The 15443-nt window shown below is 37.7% G+C and overlaps 1 protein-coding gene across 7 annotated transcripts in view; it reads right to left on the reverse strand.

Moving 5' to 3' along the window:
• NT5C2 (5'-nucleotidase, cytosolic II) overlaps positions 1-15443 on the reverse strand; it is a 99507-nt gene continuing 84064 nt past the window's right edge. For 4 of the 7 annotated variants that reach the window (XM_006067759.4, XM_006067761.4, XM_006067762.4 and 1 more), the window contains 15 exons: positions 15242-15337; positions 14897-14920; positions 11247-11338; positions 11056-11113; positions 9951-10044; positions 9308-9361; positions 7305-7388; positions 6268-6309; positions 4972-5079; positions 4567-4633; positions 3729-3899; positions 2477-2528; positions 2300-2360; positions 1973-2149; positions 1-1464 (listed from right to left, as the gene is read on the reverse strand). In XM_006067759.4, coding sequence (XP_006067821.1) covers positions 1234-1464; positions 1973-2149; positions 2300-2360; positions 2477-2528; positions 3729-3899; positions 4567-4633; positions 4972-5079; positions 6268-6309; positions 7305-7388; positions 9308-9361; positions 9951-10044; positions 11056-11113; positions 11247-11338; positions 14897-14920; positions 15242-15337 — 1411 coding nt within the window. In that variant the 3' untranslated portion in view covers positions 1-1233. Of the gene's footprint in view, positions 1465-1972; positions 2150-2299; positions 2361-2476; positions 2529-3728; positions 3900-4566; positions 4634-4971; positions 5080-6267; positions 6310-7304; positions 7389-9307; positions 9362-9950; positions 10045-10749; positions 10889-11055; positions 11114-11246; positions 11339-14219; positions 14793-14896; positions 14921-15241; positions 15338-15443 lie in introns of those variants that run through there. The other 3 variants (XM_044934955.2, XM_025274228.3, XM_025274229.3) reach the window with 3 other exon arrangements.

Raw genomic sequence — 15443 nt, forward strand, 5'->3', positions numbered from 1 at the left:
TTAGAAATATACTTTATTGATTCTAGAGCAGCTAATCTACCGTCCCATGTTGACAAATAACAGTAAGAATGGAAGAAACATATGAAGGTTAAAGTGAGCGTCTACACCACTGTGGAAAATGTAACAAGGTTCACTGTTCTGAAGAGGCAGTTATAATACCATAAAGTGTACAGTAATGATCCATTCTTGTTCCAAGCAACAAGAAGTGATTTCACTTGGGAGTCTGAAGTGAATTTATTCACACTGATTGTGCCCTCTGTTTTTGTAAATGGTTCTGACTCACAAAAAAGCCCTCTTCCCACCCTCTAATGCTTGAGTTTAAAAGACAAAGAGGATAGAGAAGGCTGGAATGGGGTGGCATGAGCTACCTGTATGGCCCACATTAATGAATTTTACTCACTTATGGTAAAGGAGGAGGCTCTGTTCTTTTCAGGTGGCTTGCTCCTTTGTCCTCTTTCAGCTAAATTCTTTCCACAGATTTACCTCAGATGGGAAAAAGACCATTTTGGGGGGAAAAAAACAATTTTTTTTTCAATTTTTGCTATCAATCTAAAAACTGCTGATGTGGATGAAGACTTTTGCCTCAAAATGCAATCACTACAGTCCATTCCAGACCAGCCCTACAGCAAGTAGAGACACTCCTGCAAAGCCACTGACAGCAGCCTTACCAGAGTCATGGAAAACGCCTGAAAGCTTGTAAAGAAACCCTGACCTTAACAGAAGACTACATTTGATAATGGAAATAATATATTTCTCCACTGATATACAATACTTATGCAATGCACTGAAAAAGATGGGATTTCGGAGTAAGAGCACAATTTGTACCATCACATGTTTGGATCACATCTTCCCACTGGTGTCCTTGCTCCACTCTGAGACCCTTCGCCACCCCTAGTGTATCTGGATAATACACTACCACACACCGATGATGAAACAAGACAAGGAAACCGCGTCACAAAGCCACGATGGAGCCAGTCGCATGCAGTTCAGCCCAGCTTTACCCTTACTTTCCTCCAATACAGACTCCAATTTTGAACCGTCTGCAAAGAGTGCAGACACACAAAACTAAAACAAGTATCTCCCTAGGATTAGAATATTTTAGTCTCCAGAAACTTTCCAGATGTACCTTTGATGGAGCCCCCCCCACCCCCCACTAGGACCCACACAGGGACACCCTTTGCTCCTGTTGAGTCCTGCCAGAACTTGTGTAATGAGTGCTCAGCATCTTCCTCCTCACTCCTCCTCTTCCTCCTCATCATCATCTTCGTCATGGCAGTGTGTAATTTCCTGGGGGGCCAGTGGGAAGAGGTTGGGGGGCTTAATCTCACTAATCGACCGTGTCAGTTGGTGCCGCTTGTAGTCGGTATCTTTGAAATCCACTGATGTGCGGTTCCGGGTGGCGAGAGGGGACTCCATCTCATTGATATCTACATGTATGTGTTCCACTGTTGACTCATGAGGCATCTACAACAAAGCGAGAAGTTCAGAAAGCAGGTGGAATAGACACAGCTCTCTCCCAGGTCCTAAGCCCTCTGCCTGTGTTAGATGGCCGCACAGAAACTCCCAAGCCCTCAGAACTGTGCCCAGATCAGATACTCTAGTCTAAAACTGGTAAGATGGGAGAGAAATTACTATTTCACAGCTAAAAAGTGTTGAAATCTAGATGAGTATTATTAACAGAATATAGGAATATAAAATTACACTTCTCTCATTTAGTGCTAAATAGAGGAAAGCCTTCACCATTCAAACAACTTCTAAATCTAATAGTTTCAAAGTTAAACTCTGTAACATTCTATCTTGATTGATCTTTCTCAGACTCCTTTTTGTGCAACCATGTAGGCTGGCCATGGGCTCTGCACATTAGAAAGAAATGATCTAAACTTTCCTGTGCCATGCAGATAGCTAACTGCAGAATTTGGCCTTAACAGTGTATCTTAACTGTAAATAGTGGCCTTGGGTTGTATTAACTCACCAAGACGTGGGCAGCTCTGAAGAGGTAGCTGAACGGGTAATACAGCAGGTTGATGAAAGATGCTGCGTAGAGATCAGCATAGCGCATCACCTGACTGGCAAAGAGGGTCTGCCGGGAGCCACTGCGGAACAGGCTCCCCATCATCCCGTAGCACATGTCCATGTCGTGAGTTACTTTCTAAAACAGAAAACAAGGTTAATGCTCAGCTTGTTCAGCAGACATTTACTGAACACTGGCTATGTGCCACTGCCTGTATAAAACCAGAAATACAGAGATCACTTCAAGTTTATTGTCCAAGTTTTCTCCCAAATCCCATTTGGTGGATACCTTAATACGTCTCTGGATGGAGCTGATATCTGGGCGCTCATTGCTGCTGCTGTCAAGGTGCCTGGAGACAAGAAAAATCCAGTGAAAATCTCTAGAAAGGACATCTCATATATCTAGGTGACCCCTGAAGAGGTAGATGGTTTTTAGGGAAGAAATTTTTGATACGAGGAAACTTACTTGTAGAGTTCAGCCAAGAAAATATCCAAGCTCTGAAGCTCTTCGAAAAGTGCTAAAGTTGGAAGAAAAAGGAAAATGTTTTAAGTAAATCAAAAAGCATCTAGTTTTTAACTATTACTAAAAACTAAATTAAAAGGTTTCAGATATGGCTGAAGAGTAAAGCTGTAGGTGAGTGTATAAAATGACTTGCCTCACCTTCAGGAAAACCCATTATTAACACTGCTTGGAATCTGGCAGCAGATGACACCAGAATTTCCTCTTTAACTGCCCTTCCTCCTCCTCAAAACCACGAACTATACAACTTTCCCAACTGGATGCTGATTCTGAGCTTAGTAAGTGCCAATTCATACCCCATCTTGGGTATGTCAGCAAAGCAAGCGTTAACAGTTTCACTTTTGGGTAAAAGAATGAGTCACAAGTTCAGAAAACAGAACCAGATCAACTAAATTTCTGAGGTTCCATAGGTAGAAAGCTGAAAAGAAAGAGAAAGTGTTAGTCGCTCAGTCGTGTCCGAATCTTTGTGACCCCATGGAGCCTGCCAGGCTCCTCTGTTCATGGGATTTTCCAGGCAAGAATACTGGAGTGGGTTGCCATGGCTAGCCAGAAAGTCCCACCAAGAACTACAAGCAGTAGCAACAGCCAAATATGTTGTAAGCATTTCAGCCTTTCTCAGCCTGGGTTCCCCAAAGAGAATTAAGCAGTGATGCATCCACTGTATATAACAAATATTCTTGATCTACCATCTGTGAGAGAACTGAGAGTCATATCAAATCATCATCTTTGTTTTGAGGTTCAAACAAGGAGCCTCAGTTGAGAAAGGTTGTTACTTTTATCTCCTTTATAAACACACTGTCTCAGTTAAATCTCAGCAACTTTATGATAGTAGGTATTATCTGTATTTTCACATCTGAGGATACTAAGGCACAGGGTGTCTCAGCATCTGCCTAAGGGCATGAAGATATTAAGTGGTAGAGCCAGGGTTACTACCTGAGGCAGGCTGAGTTTTCAGAGCAGTAACATTCTGTATTTTAAAAGAATTCAAGAAAAAGGGGAAACAAGATAATCTCTCCAAATTCTGGATTTGTGTGGAATATGTGGCTATATGAGAAAGAGGTGCTCAAATATTAGGACCCGCCTCTGACTCCCTGCATACAAAGTAATGGTTCATCGAAGAGGACTGATTCATAGCTAGCCATTAAGATATAAACTAGCAATAGAAAAGACTTATAAAGTAAGAATAATGGTTCCTTACAACTCTTATCGGTCCAGACATGCAGTTCCTGTGCGAGTTCAGGAATCACCAAGAAAGTTCGCCACCCTTGCCGTTTTTTTGATTTTAAAATGTCCCCAAAAATGTGATCTCCAATATACAAAATATCTTTGCCCTTGGCTCCCAACAGATCACAAATTGTATCAGATGAACCTGAAACAATGCAATGAGAAAATAAAAACCAGCATTCCAAGTACCATAACCATTAAATAGTATATAGATTAATTTTATTAAGTATGTGAGGAACAGACTGGAAAAAGGGCTCACCTTTCTTAAGACAAAGACTCACCATTGTTTTTTTTCATCATTCTTTTTACTGCCTCTATGACAAGGCCTTTAGCTCCACTGTGCCGACCAGAGCTCTCAATCCCCAAATCCAAGAGCAATAAAACCACGTCTCAGCTTGAGGGACCATAACCCTCCAAAGCACCACTACCATTTCTCCTCACAGGTCTGCCAGTAGGTTGGCTTTGTTCATCTGCTTCTCATTACAATAAAATATGCATCTATGTCTGCAGGGACTCCTAAAACCCCCTTGAGGCCTTGGGAACCACCCACATGATTCCAACACTGAGAAAATGCCTCAAATATGCAGAGGAGGACAGGAAAAACTGGTCCTTTTAGTGAAAATCAAATTAGGACATGCTGACTTCTCAAACCCATCCTCCCAACTCTTTAGTAGATGACTGAAGTGTTTACCTTCAGGAGACGCTATCTTTAGAATGCTAAAAAACATCAGTAGCATGGTGTCAGGAGGACACCAAAGCTTTCACAGTGAGATTCAAGCACAGACTTACATAAAGGAAAGTGTGTGACTCACCCCCAGAGTAGACGATGCCATGCTGTAAGGGGCCCGTGTAGGTACCAATTTTCAGCTTGCCAGTTTTCTGTGAGAAAAGAAATTGGATTTTGTAAAGCTATCACGATCTCCACCAAAAATGCTACTTGGCTAGGCAGCCAAATGAATATCACTTTTGAGTTATACTCATTTGAATTATTCAGCTGTATTAATTGAGACCAAAACTCTAACTTCAAAAGAGGAGATAATTATGATAACAACAAAAAAAATAAATAAAGTCCTTATAAGTAAAAAAAAAAAAAAAAAAAAAGAGGAGATAAGGCTAGTAAGTTAAAAATACCTGTTTCCTGGGGGAAGAATAGGAGGGGGTTGGGGGGGAGAACATGAAGGATAACCGCTCGTGGACAGACCATCCTCTCAACTTACAGTATCCACCTGACGCAGTACTGTGCCTTCTCCAAAGAACAGTGGTTTCCGTGCGTCCACCAAGATCAGGTCAAAGTAGGACTGCCACGGCCGATGAGAGCTCCCAGGCTGATAAGGAAGAAACAGCGAAAGCCAAAACATCACTCCTAATCTAAAAGTGCTACTATTTCATCTCAAGTCAGATGAAAGCAATATATAAATACTAAGTAAACCAGAAAATGCCACTAATAAAAACATACTGTGGCTTATTATAAGCCACATCCTCTTGAAAGCAGGCAAAGGGAAAATATAAACAATGACTCTAATAATCTCTGTATTTTAAATTGTTTCACCTACTTACTGATTTATTTCAAGCAATTTAATGTATGAAAGAGTGTGCTCATACTCTAAAAATGGGCTTAAGAGGTTCAAAGAGGCTAAGGAGAGATGCAAAAAGACAAATATGTAAGAGATGGACTAAGAAAAAGGCAGTTTAGCATCAGAACTGAAGTATACAGCTAACACAGAACTATTATTAGCAAATTTTATGGGTTATGCTTTCAGAATGGTGGTTCCAGGTACACACTGGTCTTTGGCTCATACTGCAGGCTAATCAGCACTAATGTGGAAGGTATGCCTATTAACATTACTTCATCCTGAACTGGAACCATGGCTTTTAATCTTTTAAGGTCAAGACAAAGAGCACTAAATACTGTGCTTTTGGGTGATCTCAAAAGTCATTAACTTAGCATTTATTCAGAGAAGCCTAGTGACTAGAAACCTAGTGACTACACCTGGGTCTCTTGCATCACAGGCAGATTCTTTCCCATTTGAGCCACCAGGGAAGCCCCCTAAATTGTGATTAGTATTCATTAAATCTAAGTATGGCCATACACAAGGAATGAAGAGAAGACTTCTCTGCTAAGTATCAAAGTTAGCTGTTCTTTTGACACACAACTCAGCAATTACTAACAGCAGAATATAGAAGTTGTTAAGAATATATACATTTTCTGTTTCTTTTAATAAGATTATCTCCTTCAACCTGAAAATTCCTTTTTGCCACACAAATTTAGCAATTCTGTATAATTCCTGGGCATAAAATTCTGATCCCATCCTACTAAATACCACACGAATCTCTTATTTCTGTCTACCAAGTTTTCAAATTGCTAGCAACCTTAAATTATACTAGCTCCTGCATTACTAATATTAATGAAGATTTCTGGACGGCTCCTGACCAATTCCTTATGCTCAATATTCCAGAATATTAAATACATTCATTATTACTAAACCAACAGTCTGTTATATTACAGAGAGTACCTTGGGGCCATGTGGGAAATCAAACAGGTAAGTCATAATTTTCTGGAAAAAAGAAAATCCAACATAAGATCCATTTACTACTTCTGCAAGAGATATAGGACACCTAAGTAAAGCACACACAAGCTTTTTATAAGACGTGTCTTTTTCAATACAAGGTTTGTTACATTCTTGTTTCCTCTAAAGTTTATGAAATCATGGGAGTTGAAGCTAGAAATTAATGCTTCATCACAGCAAACAAATGCAAGCCTTCTGACATTCTCAGTAGAACACAGGGTTCTTCTAGGAGATATTTTTATACAGATTCATCCACATATTCCTATCAAGTTCTCCAAGTGGACCAGAACATGTATTTGGAGGTAAGGGGTATCTGAGATAAGGGTGTACAGAAAACTGATGACTCACATGGAAATAACACACTGTGGCCCTCTTACTACTGTTCCCAGGACAATCAAGCCAACTTGCTCCAAATCACCAGATTTCTAAATCAGCATTTTACATAAAGAGGGTTAGCGAGCACTAAGCTTGCTAGTACTATGAACTTGTAACCAGCTTAGCAAAAGTAACATGAGGTTAAGGAATTAAATCAGCTTTTCTATATGCTTTAATCATGGCAAAAATTTTAAGAGATAGTAAATTCTGATGGCTAAGAGTCAAAACATCTTTTTACCATTTATTGCTGTCTGGCTCCCAACAGCAGGGAGGGAACGTATGTACACATGTAATAAACTTTTCAAGTTGTAGAATGACACACGAAGACACAGAAGACATTTTAATCAGCACAAATGTTTTAAATAACCCCAAAATGAAAACCTTTAAGTAGCAAATTGTAATCAGGGAAAATTGTCAAAAGAAATATTCATAAAAATTGGAGAGCCACTATGATGTGTGCCATTTCTTTTTGCTTTTTTCATTCTGTTTTCAAAATGAAATGGCAAAAAACGACTCTCACTTAATAAACTACCTTCTTCATTATATTCACAGTTCTTTAGTCCAAAACAATTCCTTTGTATAAAGAAACAAATATATTAAGCACTTACATCTGTATATTTATAGTCACTGTTGGTGGCAAGAAATACTTTTCCTACTTCCTTCATCCGGCTCAGAAGCAAAGGCAGTTTTCCCTGAAATGTAATTATGATGATGAGCAAAACAGTAAAACACAAACACAGATCTTCACATGTGATGGGGTTATGTCCTGATAATACACTGAACATGGCAGTGAGCCTCGTCTACCTAAAATGTGCTGAGAACATACACTACCCTACAGTTGGGCAAAATCATCTAACACAAAGTCTACTGTAACTTCTAGAACACTGTACTTAAAGTGAAAAGCAGAATGGATGTATCAGTTGTTTACCCTTGTGATCTCTTAGCTGCTTAGGAGCTATGGCTCCCTGCTGCTGCCCAGCATCTCAGGAGAGGGCATATCACTAGGCCAGGAAAAGATTCAAAATTCAACACACAGTTTATACTGAAATGTATCACCAAATATATATATATATGGTTCCTGTGAGAGTGAATATATATATATATATTCAGTTACACTGGGGAGTGGTCAGATACTGGACTTTTTTTTTTGTGGTCTACGGAAACAGGAACAGGTGATGCCCTTTAAGGGACAGTTGGTTGGTTTCAGAATTTTGCATTTAGAAGACCACATTGTCATTGTGCATGAATTATTATATATGTAGAATATATATGGTATATATAATAGACATATATAAAATATATAATTATATGCCTATTAAAAACATAACTCTAACTTCCTCTTTATGTCTGTTTCAGGAAAGAGTTTAAATTACCTTGTAATCTCTTATAATAAGTAAATTAAGTGTATTATAGATTAGGAGAAGCCAATTTAAAAAAATCAGCTAAATACTCTATGGAGAGCATCAGCTATGGTCTCAGTATGTACACTTTCATTTTAAGAAACACCTTGCAGAAATGGCATGGTGTGTACAGAATGCAACTTGCAAGTGCCCAGACTCATCTGCAGCTCCATGAAGAAATTCTGGCTCCTGATGTGACCAGAAAGAAAACAGCCTTTCCTTCTCTCACAGTAAATAGGTTCCTTCACTCAAATCCTCTTGTACCTCTCCTGAACCCCTCAGTGTTCTTTCTTGAAACAATCATGGATGTGGGAGTGGATGGGAAATAGGAGGTACAAAGTCTGAAAATAAGACATCTTTACCAAAGAACTTTGAGGGAATAATTGCATCTACTACTATTACTCCGTAAGAAAGGAAGAAGTTATCTCATCTCAGTGCTGTGTGTGTGTGTTTGTGTATTTTTTATTTTGAAATAATTTCAGACTTAACAGAAAAGTTGTAAAAATAGTACAGAGGGTTCCCATGTATTCGTTATCCAGCTTCCCTTAATATTAACATCTTAACCCCAGTACAATGATCAAAACTAAGAAATTGACACAATGCTATTAACTATAGACATTTAAAATTTTTATTATGTTTACCACTAATGTCTTTTGAAGTATTTTAAAGCTTTCCTCATTATTCCCAGTTGATAGGTTAAAGACAATTTAAATAACAGTCACACACGTACATTTTTTTTTAGATGATCTAGCGCCATGGTTATGATTCAGAGTACACTAAGGTGTGACTTTTGGCTTTCTACTTACTAACTGTATGAACTTGGGCAAATTCCTTAATCCTGAGTCCCCAGTTTCTTTATCTCTAAACCAGAGGTAAGAAAAACTAACTCAGGGTTTTATGGAAGGTTAAATGGGATAATGAATGTAAACACTTAACACAGTGATATGTACACAGTAACCACTCTAGCTGCTATTACTGTAATTCGAGCTAACAAGATAAATGAAATACGGGTCCTCTTTTCCTAATAAAAAATAGGAAAAACAAACCCCATGCTCCACCTGAGAATGCTTGGTGATTATACTTGGCACGTGTTAAACTGCCAAGACAAAGAAATATCTTCTTTTGTCCATTTCATTATAAATAAGCTTGTTAATTTCCCTAATAGGTAAAGGAAACTATCATGCAGATCTACTTTTCCCTTTACTACTTACATCTTTGACTACATACTTCTCAAGATTTTCAACTGTCTTTTCCTTAAGGGAACCCTAGAGAAAGAAAGAAAAAAAAAGAAAGCAAGAAAAGAACAAAATCAATTTTTAAGTTTATTATAAAAACTGTGTCTACTATTAGCTTAAATGCATTTCTTAAATATTTCCAAAATTAAAATGGCAGATGTGATTTGCTGCAACTCTGCCTCCAAAATTTAAAATATAAATCAAAAGGCATTTCATGTTTAATTCAGCACGATTTATAATAAATGTAAACATATTATTAATCAGTTAATGTTATAGCTAAGCGGGAGGTATTTGCAAAAAACAAATGGACCATAATCATCCTGAAAGGATATGTCAAGTATAACCCTAACATTAAAATCTCTTCTAGTAAGTCTGGAAAATGCAAACTGAAATAAGATCTAGAAGCCAAGCACCACCACTGAGGAAAGACCAGCATTACCTCTGTAAGCCAGCCAGCCAAAGACAAGGACAAAAGTACTCTAGAGAGCTATCACTAGAGGCAAATCCCCCTTTTTTAACAGGTGAAAAACTCTGCTCTGTTTGCACTTGGAAAGTTAATGTCAGAGCATAAAAGACACATGCCAGGCAGTAAGCAGGTGAAGAAGCAGCTCCTAGGTACCTTGTAATGAACCCAGTCAACTGCGTCTCTTACATCCTGGAACATACTCCGGTAAGACATGAAGAGGTCCCCATCTTTAAATCCTGTTTCACAGCTACAGAAAGATGAAAAGAACATGACAGGGAATCCAAAGGAGGGTAAATAAAGGGAATACCAAACACTGCCCAGGGGACCCAAAGGTTCCTTTGTCACATAATAAAGGCTGTGTGGCTAATTCAGAAAATAATCACTCCCTAATGAAAATCCATTCTGACCATCAGAGATGACTATAGTGTTCAATGGAATATAGTAACTGTGAACAGATACAAAATGGTAGAAGAGTATGATGGAGGCTAAAAGGCTAGTTCCAAAAATAACAGGTTGTTTTATTCATCACTTGTAAGAAACAGGTTCCCATCAAAGAGACAAAATTGGTAATTTAGGTTCTCTCCACCCTGACTTTTTTGACACTGTTTCTAGGTACTAAGGTATTGTCTATTTTTTATATATCTTAGTGACTTAGTGCTCAACCAAATTCAGTGCCTTCAAGTGGGTAAGGCCTAAAGAGGATAAGAAGTTAGCAAACTCTGGCACATATGACCAAACTTACAATTCCCCCTAGAAAGGAAAGGAAATCTTTTTCAAGACTTAAGCACATTTTTACTTCAGGGAGGATAAACAGTATCTTCCTCAATCAAATATTGCTGGGCCTGGGAATGAAACGAAATTACTACCCCTGAATGGCTCCTGGGTAGCTGCTGTGAAATGAGTTGGGGGGTTTTAGTGCAATTCTGCTTGGACAGATAATCATCACACAAACCTCCCACTCAGTTGTCACAATTAGCACCTCTGCTGGCCGTCTTCATTCCCAGGAGAAGCCAATCAGAAGTGGTCCCTTCCAAACATGGCTGCAGCACACTGGCAAGGAGAGGGCCGTGTGGGAGGTGAGGGCCTGCATGGAGCTGCTGGTGCTGTCCCATCGCTCAGGCTGGCAATGTGGCATCTCTCACTAGCACTAAATTCACTTCAGAAAAGCAGAAAAGACCTACAATGGCCAGTTCTCTAAAACCCTGTACATTAATTTTAAAAAATCAATTGGAAAAAGAAAATTATAGTACACACATACCTGGTATATCTGGGACAATTAGTAAAAAAATCTACTAGGCAGGCCAACAGGTAGGTCTCTGAAAAATGAAGAATAGATAGTCATAAGCTATAAGTGAGATAATTAAAATCTGTTTATCTCCCTTGAGCAAAGACAAATGATCATGGAAAGAAGGGGAGACATCAGTATATGTAAGCATAGAATGAGTCTACCTGGTAGGTTGAATAGTGTGTTCAGAATGTAAAATCTTTCAGTGTCATCTCGTTGAATAAATTTATTTGGATACTGCTCTCTAGTTTCTGGTCTGAAAGAAAAAAAAAATTAACCGACATTCAAAAATAATATAACTCTGAGACGTATTCATCATTCAAAAATTAATTCAAATATTTTGGTGGCTATATGCAAGGTGGGGTTCCAAATAAAACACATGGGAAACTCTGAAAATGAAGAGGCTCACTCACTGTTTCAGCCCCTAAAACATTCTCAGTCTGGCTAAGGGAGGGAGTCGCACACACAGACAATTGTACAGGTCCAAAACAGAACTGCCCCAAGAAAGGTGCAAAGAGCTATGAGAAAAAAGAGGAAGGGGAGACAAACCATTTCAACTTAATGGGTAGAGAAAACGGAATGTAGAGAGGAAAACCTAGGAAGAATCCATGAAAGTCACGGCATATGAGCTGATCCTTAAAACCTAAACAGCCCAATCCAGAAACTAGTCAAATTCAAGTGGAGAAAGGGGAACAGAAAAATAAAGCTAGAAAGATGAATTGAGGCAATCTTGCTATCATTTTTAAACATTTTTCACCTGAGCTAAATTATAAAAGTATTAAATTAGTAGGAGTATTAGGATAAAATGGAAAAAGAAATGTGATGTGTTGCAAAAAACAGCTACAAATCTTTCCTATCCCTTAGTAGTGTGACTTTGCAGTTTCTCCAATTAAGAGGCACAGTCTCTCTCTCTATCCTTGAATACAGGCTTGAGTAACAGAAAACGGGATCCAAGAAGACTTGGAAAACACTTGTGCGTTAGGGCCAGTGTACTCCTGCTGGAGAATAAAAGGCCCCATGCAGAAATGAGGTGCCCTGCCAACAGGCTGCTCACTGTCAGACATGTGCATGAGGCCATTCAGAATTTTGACCTAAATCAAATGGCTACTAGTTTAAGCCACTAAGTTTTGAAGTCATTTATTATACAGCAAGAACTAACCCCAGTCCATGGGGTTGCAAAGAGTCAGTCGCACATGACTGAGCGACTGAACTGAAGAACTAACTGACACAGACACAGAGGCCTGGGAAATCAGTTAGGGGTTCCTACAGGAGTCCAGTTGAAAGCATGAGGGGCATGGGCACGTCCTAGAGTGGGCACAAAGGAAATTAAAGAGAATTACTCAAGAGGGACAGCCAAGGTAAAAAGAACAGGCAATTGAACAGATGTGGTAGACGAGGGACACAGAGCCGAAGATGATAATTCTTACACTAAGGTGTCTCTGAGAGGGTGGTGGTAACATTAACTGAAACATAAAAACTAGATAAAATACAAGAGGAGTTTTATTTTGGATATGTTAATCTGAAAGTAAACATTTTTATAGGCAATTAGAAACAAAGGTCAAGAACTTAAAATAGAGATTCAAATTTGAGAGGTTGCTGTGATCATCTACACACAGGTTAACAGGTGCAGTCAGGTAGACTACTAGAGCAGAAAAGGCCACTTGAGTGTAGAGAAAGAAGATAAGACTGTGTCGAGGGCCACAGCGGACTTTCAGAGTTTAAAAGAAAAAGCCAGTGAAACAAACAAATTGTTAAAGATGCATGAGAACCTTGAAGAGTGAAATAAAACACTGCAAGAAGAGGAAGGGGATAGTACTAATTATTACAGAGAAAACAAAAAGGAGAAAAATGAAAATATAAAAATGCACAGTCCTCACAATGAATATATGAAGATTAACCAATTTAAATAAAGGACATCAAATTTAAATTTCATACTCAGGATAACTTGGGTAATGTATGTTAACTACAAATGTCATACACTCTACTGAGGAATATAAAATCACATTGATTCCCTGTCCTAGTCAGCATTCCGAAATAAGAGTTCCCAATGAAGAATAACTTTGTGGAATATCATATCTTCTAGCCTTCCAAGATTTTCTGTAATGAAAATTAAAGCAGAAAGGAATAGTAATGATATACTTTCCTCAGTCAGGTTTAGTAAGATGACATTGTCCTCTTAAATATCTTTCCCTATTCCTTTCATCATTTAAGATTAATTCCTTTACATAAGGAAACTTAATCATTAGGCAATTAGAACCCAAACTGACTTATAAATACAGTTAGCAATTACATTTTGTTTAAGTGTCAAGTTATGCTAGTATACCTTTAAAATGAAAACCGACTCACGGAGAGGTAATATATTATAAAAGAAGGGATGCTAGACTTAAAGTTAGGAAGAAAACAGAGTTCAGTATTGCTAACTATCTGTGACCCACAGAATAAAGGTTTGACCTCAACATTATCCTAACCTAAAACTTTAAAAGCCTTTATTTTACTATTGCCTGAAAAAAGGTTCCAACTCACAGGCAAGGCATGTAAGGTGATGCTTGGTGGAGCCATAATTTTTCTTCCAACTTTGTTTACCACTGTATTTCAATAATTATCTCTGTTTCCCTCCATCTTCATTCTGGCCTTCTCCATGGGCTTTCTAAAGACTGTACAGTGCTAAGTACTGTTTGAATGATTGTGCATGTAACTCATAAATGATTTATTTCTGAAACAATATTAAATATATTTCCAAAGAAAATTTTATTGGCTTCTTGGGGGAAGAAAGGAGGTCTGTAGATCTTGAGTTAGTAAATCTAATTGTAATTCTAACATATGGAACTGCTTCTCTTTCTTTTCTTCTCTATCTCCCACCCAATAACACAAAAATCCCTCTTCAGGAATTCATAAATAGAACCTTGGTTCATCATCATTGGGATTCTGCATTATACTGACAATATCCATACATAAAAGAGTCTGGGTTTCTAGTACTATCTGCAGTCACTTCACCTTCTAAATGCTGCCTTTTGATATTCATGAACTTCAACAAATCCCTCAGAGAGAAATGGTGAAAGAAAGGTAGATACAACTACTGGTCTAATCAGATGTGTCAAAGTAGGGTGTTTATTTCATACTGGTCTCATATTGTATACCTGGAAATCACTGAGCCTGTGTAATGCCAGCTGAAGACTTAACGGATGATTCAATTCCAAACAGGGCATGATGGTTACCTCAGATTTAAAGGAGACTCTGGTACAGTTTCAGTTAGTGTCTAGTATCACAAAAAAGTATTTACCAAAAAGACATTGTTTATTTAACAAATTTCAGAGTAGACTGTGTGGTTTTTACTATTTTGCTATTGAAAATAAATAGACTGATACTTAACCCATATTGGTTTTAAGAGTTGTTCTGACCCTAATAGTGTCAATGGTAAATTAAGTGGTATAATAGTAGAGAAAATGTATAACTGTAAAGCCACAATTACAGAAATTGTCAAACTGGGGTATTGTGATTTTCAAAGAAAAAATTTGATATGTTTCACAAAAGACACTAGACACTAAATTTTATCTGCTGTTTATTACTAGGGTGGAGAGTCCAAATTAGTAAGAATAGTGGAAATATGCTAATTATGAAAATAAAACTTATCCTTATTTGTTTCAAATAGTATCACTCTGTATTCATTTTAACCCCATGTTTAAAAATTTTAACCACATGATCAAATACCTGAAGGTATATATTAGAATTTAAAAATTAATGTATTAGCTATTAAAAATCTTACTCATTTACATTGCTGTAGTTTTAAATTTTTTAAAGCACTTTATGTACATACCTCTTCTGAGCAGCTACCTGAGAACTGTATTAAAAAGGAGAAAATAAAAATCTTAGAATTTCAAATAAGTCAAAGCCACTACAGTTTTTTGGGCAAGTTTCAAGATTAGCTTTGTTGGATGCTATATAATTTTAGAAGGCACTTAATTTAAACAAAATGTAACTATACTTATACATCAGTTTGGGTCCTAGCTGTCAAAAAAATAATTAAGTATTCTTATGTAAAGGAATTGCTCTTTAATAATGAGGAAATAAGAAAGTATATTATACTGGGGAAGATAATGTCATCTTCATATTGTTTGACTATAAAAACACTAGAAAGAGGTTAAAGGTTCTTTGTACTCACCCCCTTATGAAGTTAAATCCATGTGCACAGACCAAGAGGTTTCCATAGGCATCAACTTTCAAAAGATTTCCATACAGTGTATCAAATACTAGTCCCCTATGTGAAAATGAAGATATCACCAATCATACAAAGTAATAAAGGCAATGATCTAATGTAGTATTTACTCAATCACCACAAACCAACCTTTATCTTATTCAAGTTT

This window comes from Bubalus bubalis, chromosome 23 (genome assembly GCF_019923935.1).
Source record: "Bubalus bubalis isolate 160015118507 breed Murrah chromosome 23, NDDB_SH_1, whole genome shotgun sequence".
Lineage (NCBI taxonomy): Eukaryota > Metazoa > Chordata > Mammalia > Artiodactyla > Bovidae > Bubalus > Bubalus bubalis.